Source organism: Chionomys nivalis, chromosome 7 (assembly GCF_950005125.1).
Source record: "Chionomys nivalis chromosome 7, mChiNiv1.1, whole genome shotgun sequence".
NCBI classification, from domain to species: domain Eukaryota; kingdom Metazoa; phylum Chordata; class Mammalia; order Rodentia; family Cricetidae; genus Chionomys; species Chionomys nivalis.
The window spans coordinates 53,551,767-53,560,459 of NC_080092.1; the positions used below are offsets into that span (position 1 = coordinate 53,551,767).

An 8,693-nucleotide genomic window follows, 5' to 3' on the forward strand; every position below is an offset into this window, starting at 1 on the left:
GGAAGCCACAACGCTTATTTCCGGTCGCGGGGCAGGGTGGAACACGGAGGCGGGGACAGCCTCATTCTGAGACGAGAGGCTCCGCCTATCTTGGAGCCCGGACCGGCTGCGCGCGCAGTTATCGAGCGGGGCGTGGTGGAGGCTCTCGCGGCTTACGTGTCCTTCGGCCTACGCTGACGTAGCACAGCACCCTGACGTCACCTTTCCCTGTGTGACGTGATGCAGAGCCTGAGCCTTAGGCCTCTTTGTCTCTCCTGACCTGGGTGTACCGGCAGGATGGCCTCGCCCCTTAGGGGCAAGTCCTCCGCCCCGCGAGTGGAAAGCACCCGCCACAAGGAGACTGTCCTCGTGGAGACGTCGTCCCACCGCGAGGAAACATCATCCCACCGCGTGGAGACTTCCTCCCGGCAGGTTCGAACGTCTTCCCGGCAGGTGGAGACGTCTCTGCGCCACCGAGAGGGGCCCTCCCTCACCCCCTCCACGAAGCGACTCCCCGGATTCCTCGAGGTGTCCTCCCAGCACGTGGAAACCTCCTCGCAGTGCACGGAAACGTCCTCCAGCCACGTCAGGGCATCGTCATCTCTGCGGGTGGAGACGACTGTGCACCGTGTAGAGAGCCCAGCCAGGCGGGACAAGAAAGCTGCTCGCCAGAGTGCCAAATTGGCCCGATGAAAGTGGTGCCCAAGGGCCCTGGCCCTTAGCCAGGACCGAAGGGCTTCCAGTTGTCTGCCAGCCAGCTTCCAGGAGAGCCAAGCATCTTTGGTTTCATGGAATCAACCCATAAATCAATGTAAGAAACAGGCTGTGGTTTCGGGGCGCTGCCAACATGTATTGACTTTGCAGCACCTTAGACCACCCTGCTATTAACCCAGAGTACTATTTAACTTGAAGCCAGCAAAGAAGGGTTTCAGACTTGCGGTGCTGTATATACCCGGCCGGTGGACGTAGAGGCTCTTTGAGTCTCTGCACCAGGTAAGTTTTGTAGTCTTAGGTCCCTCTAGAATGCCTTGACCACTTGAAATTTGCGAAGAGGGACCAAACTGGCAATGAATTCATGACCACTGGCTTGATTACATAGTGCATGAAACCTACAGGGCAAAGAATTGTCTTTCATGAATTACTAATTGGCCTTTATTTGTATTTCATAATAAGCTTTCGTACGTTAAGTTTTTATACACAGTACTACACCTACACTTTAAAATAGGTCAGGGGTGTTAGAAAAAAAAAGGCAAACTACTTAATTAAAAAAAAATCTTGGAAGGGAAAGTGAAGAGGAAGCTGTTGACACCTGACCTGAGGGTGAGGTTGGCAGATTGTTACTGAGTATCTACTGTGTACGAGGTACCAGTCAGCATATCAGCCTTAACAGTGGAAAAGACTAAGATCTTCCTCTCAGGACGAGGCAGAAACAAGGCAGGAAGTAAGACAGTGTTCTCTTGTGCTCCCAGGAAGGAAAGATGTGTTGTGGTAGAGAACGGGGAGGTTCTTTAGACAATATGGTGAGTGAAAGCCTTGCTAATTGTGTGACCTTTGATCTGCGATTGTGTGGGCTCAGAGAGACTGCATTTTAGACAGAAGGAAAAGCCAGCCTAAAAGGCCAGTGGGAGCAAACGGAAGATGTTTGTGGAACAGAGACCAGTTAGTATATGAGAGTGTAGTCTAAAAAAAAAGGGGGGGGGGAAGATGCCCGTTCATACAGTTTCTTGGAAATCACAGTAAAGAGTTTGAATTTTATTCTGAGATCATCAAAAAAAAAAATGACGCAAGGGAGTAAAGTGCAGTTTACATTTTGAAGCCATCTTTTCATCGCTGATGTGGCAGTACCCTAGTTGGGAGTGAGATTGTCTCCTGAGAGAGTTGACAAAGGCATGTGTGTTTGGAGGCAGCATGGAAGGTGCTAGTGCTAGCGTACGTGCCTAGAAGCCCGGGATGCTGCTAACACCCTGCGCTGTACCACAAAGCATCTTTGTGCTGAGAAAATCAGTAGTGACGAAGTTGAGAAACATTGAAGGTTCTAGTAACTTTGCTAGAGCTTGGTCCACTGAGCAAACTCCTCACTTCTGCCTAGCAGGATTGTGGGAAGCCTGAAAAACAGTAATGGAAGTGTGGCAATAGTACCTTCTGGTGAGGAACAGAGCAAGAGCTCGCAGAGGAAGAGGATGTGCTGCTCTGTAGGGAGCCCTCCACATCTCTTCACTAATGTATGTGCTATTTACCCCTAGAACAGAAGACTGCAAACGACCCTGATTAAGCAGGACTCCTTGTGAGTTAAGAGTACTTGCTACTTCAGGCACTTTTTTAATCCCAGGGGTGCATTGGGTTATCCCCTAGAATGGGGGCTTAGGTTAGAAGAACTGTCTTAACTGTTATAGATGCTGTAACCACCACTACCCCAAGGCTGCCCTGATACCTCTCTACCTCATCAAACTGCTGTTAACAAAGAGCCTTTGGAATGTCAGGCTCTTCCAGCTTACTAATTCTTTTTAACATGCCCAGCTGTGCCCTAAATACAAATGAACAGAGTTGCTTCTCTTTAGCAGTGCTCCTTATTACAAAAGTGATATGTATCTAATGTAACAAACTAAATCAAAGGTTTATCAAGAAACATTTAGTCGGGCGGTGGTGGCACACGCCTTTAATCCCAGCACTTGGGAGGCAGAGGCAGGCGGATCTCTGTGAGTTCGAGGCCAGCCTGGTCTACAAGAGCTAGTTCCAGGACAGGAACCAAAAAAGCTTCGAAGAAACCCTGTCTCGAAAAATCAAAAAAAAAAAAAAAAAGAAAGAAAGAAAGAAACATTTATTACTGTATCGTCTTTCATTTCTAGCCTGGAAATAATGTCAGAAATGTGTTTGTCCTTCCAGACTTTTCTCCATTAACAAAGATTCTTGCTTCTGTTTCCTCTTTTAGTAGTATCTGGAAGACTGGCTGAATGTGACCTGGAAAAGCCAGACACCTGACTTCTATCTAGATCACTGATGCTTCAGGAAAGGCACAGGATCCTGGTAGACTCTCTGTTGTCCGTCTCTTAAAAGAAATTTTTATCTAGGTTTCTTCCTCCACATTCCACTTATTCATGTTTCAAAGCTGGAATGGAAAGAGAGATGCATAGAGCAAGAAGGTGCCAAAGAAGTAATAGATAAGTCCGTATTTGCCATAATACTATATTATACATTCCACAACTTCAAAATGACACTGTGTGTTGAAGGTAATTGTTAATGTACCTGTTGTACTTTGTAAATGCGTGTTAACCTTAGCCATGCTGTGTGTCGTCTTCACATTGTTCTCTACAGGGAGAAGTGCTGCTATACCTGGCGCATGTCATACAACGTTAAAGGCAATAAGTGCAACAATAATGAACGAAGAGCAGTAGTCTCCATTTGCAGTCAAGAAAGCCTTTAAAGCCGGGCGGTGGTGGCGCACGCCTTTAATCCCAGCACTCGGGAGGCAGAGGCAGACGGATCTCTGGGAGTTCGAGACCAGCCTGGTCTACAAGAGCTAGTTCCAGGACAGGCTCCAAAGCCACAGAGAAACCCTGTCTCGAAAAAGCAAAAAAAAGAAAGAAAGCCTTTAATGGCACAATCTAAAAATTGGGTTTATTATACTAGGTAATAGTTGTATACAACTTGCCTTCAGTTGTACCAGTCAGGTTAGTTTAAAAAACTAAATAAATGCAAATTCTTGGAAAGAGGTCACTTCTTATTCTCATAATCTTCCTTTTTATATATTACCTGAGGGTGGTTTACAATATCTACTGTCTATTGTATTCAAAAGAAATGACTGGCTGTTTTGGTGCACACCCATAATCCCAGGACTAGGAGAGGCTGATGCAGGAGGATTACCATGAGTTCCAGGCCAGCCGGGGATATATAGTAATTATCAGACTAGTCAAAGCTATGAAGCAAGATCCCAGCTCAAAAAATAAGAAGATAAAGGAAAGGCAAGCCCAGTAAGATGGCTTGGAGCATAAAGGTGCCTGCCACCATGCCACCAAGCCTGATACCTGAGTTTGATTCCAGGGACTTACATGGTAGGAGGAGAGAACAAACTCCCAAAGTTGTCCTCTGACCTCCACACATATGCCTCCCCTCACCCTTCTCACACATATACAATATATTTAATTAAAAATTTTAAAAGGTTGGCATTAACAGCTTCCTCTTCTCCTGAACTACTCAGGCCACAGGAAGAACCAGGAATCCAGTTAACAAGGTGTTTTCCTCACATCTTCATCTAGACTTTCCAGAATTCCTGTTCCCCCATTCTTTCTGTTGCTCCCAGCCTAGAATGACAAGTATAGGTATCTGAGCCCTGAATGTTTGACCCAGCCTCTACTGTGTTAAATAGCCTTTACCTCTGCTTCCCCTGCCTGAGCCCTTACCACCCCAGTAATCAGTGGTTAGAACTGCATGACTGAAAAACAGAAAACTTGTCCCAAAGTGTCAAAAATAGGAGCCGTTTCTCTCTCCCTTAGTAAGTCACCCAGTGTCATCCAGGAAAGCCTGAGATCAGCCTGTTATCTGTTTTACCCCCTGAGGTGTACAGTACATTAGCTCTGCATGCTTGCTTGTTACCTTGTCTTGGTTAGGGTTCATTGCTGTGAAGAGACACCATGCCCACAGCAACTCTTACAGGGGCTCTCCAGGCAGCAGGAAGAGACTGTGAGCCAGTAGGCCTGTTTTGAGCTTCTGTGACCTCAAAGCCCATCCCCAGTGACACACTTTTTTCAACAATGCCACACCTACTCCAGCAAAGCCACACCTCCTAATTGTGCCTCTCCCTGTGAGCCTATGGGGGCCATTTTCACACACCTCAAGGTTATAAGATGCTTGCATGTCTGCAGCACTCCTGCCTGTGTTCATCTCAGATGGAAAGCACAGCAGAAGGATAATTGTTCTTCCTACCAGTGTTGTGTCCTGTTAGCTGGGAAGAGAAACCTTTACCGGGACCCCAGCTGAATCATACCTGTTTTCTTTAGCTGCAAGGGAGCCTGGGACGACAATTATCTTTCTAGCCTGAGCGGTGGTAGAAGAAAGGGAAAAGGCTGGAACTGATACTCAGTGAGCCAGTCTAGGGTTTTTTTATGTTTCGGAGCATGACGGTCTCTTTCAGGTGACCAGTGGTCCTCTGGGGTTCTCAGCAGCAACTTTGTTTCTTCGTCTTTAGCATAACATTGACCAGGCTGCCAGACAGCACTGCTCAGGGCCTTTTCTCTCATAGATGCTGTGGAGTAGAACATGGGAAACACATTTTTGCAGGTTAGTAATTCTTTTTTTTTCCTCTTTGAGAACATTCAGGACATTGCTTCACTCTCCTGATTTGCATTGCTTCCAACAATGCCAACCACAGTTACGCAGCTTTAGCCTTGTCTGTTCCTCTATGCAAAGGCTTCCCACGGCCTCTGTCAGATGTGGTGTGCTCTGTATTGGTGGTGGAGCACTTTATGATACACCGTGGTATACTTTATTTCCCATGTCTTGTATTTGGGGTTGTTTGTACCCTTTGAAACTTTGGCTTCATGGTCTTCAGAATATTTAGAAATTGGAGGGGGAGGTCATTATTCCTTCAAATGTTCTTTTCAGCCTCTCTGTGGACATAAATCGCAGGTCAAATAAGCAGTGTGAAGCTGACCCATACCTCATCAATGCTCAGTTTTTTCTCTCCACATTTCACTGGATACTTGGTATTGCATTTGTTCTCCTGTTTATCCTACTCTTTTTTCCGGCAACATCCTCTCTATCATAAATGCCATCCAGTGTGATATTTAAATATTTTTTTAAAATTTCATTTACAGTTTTTATCTCTAATAGTTCAATGTGGGTCTTTTAAATTATCTTCCAAACATAAATAAATTTCTCTACACATTCCTTTTTTTATGTTCTTGGCATGTTTGGCCTGCCCTGTCGTTACTCAGATATATACAGTTTTGTTTTTTACATGTCCTCATTTAGTTCTGTCATCTGTATAGTCTCTGGGACCGTGTCTATTGATAGATTTTTCTCCTCATTATGAGTTATAGTTTGTGGTTGTCACTTTTCATGTCTGGTTATTTTTATTTGTATGCCAGGCATAGTAAATTTTAATTTTATTGAGTGTTCTATAGTTTTCCTATTCTTACAATTCTTGAACTTTAGTCTAGTCATTTGAAAGTTATTAGCAAGCTGTTGTTGTTTGTATCTACTTTTAAGCTGTTTTGTGAGTTCTTGATTTGATGAATGATTAATGTTCTCTGAGGCAAAAACTTTCTGTGTCTCTGTATATCCCCAATTTAGGAGATTTTCTTCTCTGGCTTGGGAGAACAATCCCTGTTCTCAGTGCAGGTGAGCTGGAGTTTCCTACCCTCGAGCAATTTCCTTAGACGTGCGATGATCAGTACTCGGGTTGTTCATTTCTTCAGCTATTCCAGGCCAGAGGGAAGCCTGTTACTCCATTCTGCCTGGAATCCTCTTTCTTATTAAATACAGATTTTGCTGAAGTTTAATGTTACCATTTCATTTCTAGGTAGCAGAAAATTCAGGTGGGATTGTGAACAAATGGTTAGGGTATCATAGCCCAGGGATGGAGCACACCAGTCTCTGAGATGGACACAATGGCTATATTGACCTGCTCTCTCTTTCATTTTCAAAACAGAATGGCACTTTGTAGCCCAAGCAGACCTTGAACCTTGGTATTCTGTTTCCACCATCTGAGTGCTGGGATTACATGTATGTGCCGCCTTGCCTGGTTCGTTGTGTCTCTGAGAGAAGATGATAATAACATTTTTCCTGTGAGAAATGGTTACATTGTTATAAGTAGAAAAAGATTAGGAGGGTATGAGAATTTAAATATAAATGCTAGTTATTAATACTATCAGTTGTACCTGTTGAGAGTTTACTCTTGGCTGCAAATCCCGGCAAATTTCTTCTTTACCTGTGGTTTTTGCTATTCTGCCACAAGGGGGCGCTGTAAGATGCATTCTCTCTAGAGGACCAGGGACGCTTCCTGCCTGGGGCCCTCACAGTGCCTCCTTAGGCTTCCTGTGAAGTCCCTGTAACCAGCCACACTGAACCCTGGCAGTTGCAGTGCCATTCCCTTAGCGGCAGCTGAATATAATTTAATGAAATGTAGAAAATTTTGAATTTAAATTTTCTATTTGAAGAACCCATTTTATTAAACATAGCTGATCATTTGTTCTCAGAAGTTTGAGTTTCAACTCTACAGGGGTCCTCTGAATGTCTCAGCTTTAGTAGGTCCAGTCTCTGCTCTCCTGTCTGCTACTGAGCACACAGATCCCCTCCCTCCCTTCCTGTCTGAATTGCCTGTTCATAGCCTTTGCTCATTCTTTTCAGTTTTTCTTAGTGATTTGTTTATCAATACTAAATATTTTAGCTTGTTTATGAATACTAAATATTTTAGTTCAGATTTTATTTGCATTATATACATATTCTTTTTAAAAAATAAAAACTTTTATTTATGTATATATATGTTTATGGAACTGTATGCTGTGTGTGTACTGATGCCCATGGAGGCCAGAAAAGAGAGTGGGATTCGTGGAGCCGGAGTTTCAGGTGGTTGTGAATATGAATGATATGATATCCCTGATATGAATGCTGGGAACCAAAATGTCCCATGTAAGAACACCACTCAGCCACTGAGCCATCTCTCCAGCCCCTACACGCATATTCTTAAAGTTTAGGGAACACTTCCCTCTTTGAATTTTAACTCTCCCCCCCACCTCTTTAATCTTGGTTTGTTTTTTTTGTTGTTGTTGTTGATGGTGGTTATGAGTTTTGTGTTTGTGTTGTTGTACGGTTTTGTTTGTTTGTTTTCCGAGACAGGAATTCTCTGTGTAGTTCTGGTTGTCCTGGAACTTGCTCTGTAGACTAGGTTAGCCTCAAACTTAGAGATCCACCTATCTCTACCTCTGAAGTGCTGGGATTAAAGGCATGCGCCACAACCCAGCTCTCTTTTTATAAACAGGAGCCAGTTTCTCATCTCCCACTGTGTGCCTTTATGTTGCCTGATTTCCTTCTTTGGTTTCATTTCATGATTGGCAGCCGTGTTTCTGTCGTCATAAACTGACCTACCAGGAATACTGCCCCAGTGATTTTTAACCTTCAAGTCAAAACTATTAAAGACTGGAGAAATCAATTTAGTGGGTCATAGTATTTTTAAAAACAAGGGAGCTGGAGAGATGGCTCAGATGTAGACAGAGTGATTAAGGACACCTACTGCTCTTACAGAGGACCCCAATTTAGTTCCGAGCACCCAGGTTGGGTACTCTCAATGGCTTGTAACTCTGGCATCATGGGGTCTGTCACCCTTTCCCTGCCCCCTTGGGCACTTGCACATACACAGAGAGAGAGAGAGAGAGAGAGAGAGAGAGAGAGAGAGAGAGAGAGAGAGAGAGAGAGAGGAGAGAGAGAGGAGAGAGAATTTTTTTTTTTAATTAAACAAGACTGGTGAGGTGGCTCAGCAGGTAAAAGATGAGTAAGCCTGATAGGTTGTGGTCCCACCACCAGGACCCATGGTAGGAGCGGAACAGGAAAGCCGTCCTCTGACTTCCACACGGACCCTGGCACAAGTGCATCCATCCTTAGAGTTACCATATATGCATACAGTAATAATAGGAAATAAAATCTAACTTAGAACACATCGCATTGCTTATGAGAGACGGAGGGAAGTCAGGCCTGGACATTTTACTTGAAGTTTTTACTAT

General features: G+C 44.3%; 1 protein-coding gene across 2 annotated transcripts; it reads left to right on the forward strand.

The window, feature by feature from the left end:
• Positions 1 to 128: 128 nt before the first annotated feature.
• Positions 129 to 8,317, forward strand: C7H17orf100 (chromosome 7 C17orf100 homolog). Of its 2 annotated transcripts, none has more exons than XM_057776491.1 (2): positions 129 to 972; positions 2,909 to 8,317. In XM_057776491.1, exon 1 carries the CDS (start codon positions 277 to 279, stop codon positions 670 to 672), a length of 396 nt encoding a protein of 131 aa, XP_057632474.1. In that variant the 5' UTR covers positions 129 to 276; the 3' UTR covers positions 673 to 972; positions 2,909 to 8,317. The 2 variants fall into 2 exon arrangements, with proteins under 2 accessions (XP_057632474.1, XP_057632475.1); XM_057776492.1 differs by having other exon boundaries at positions 2,912 to 8,317.
• The last annotated feature ends 376 nt before the right edge of the window (positions 8,318 to 8,693 follow it).

What these genes read in the sequence shown, in the direction of transcription:
- C7H17orf100 (XM_057776491.1), top strand. Translation starts at nt 277, where the DNA reads ATGGCCTCGCCCCTTAGGGGCAAGTCCTCCGCCCCGCGAGTGGAAAGC.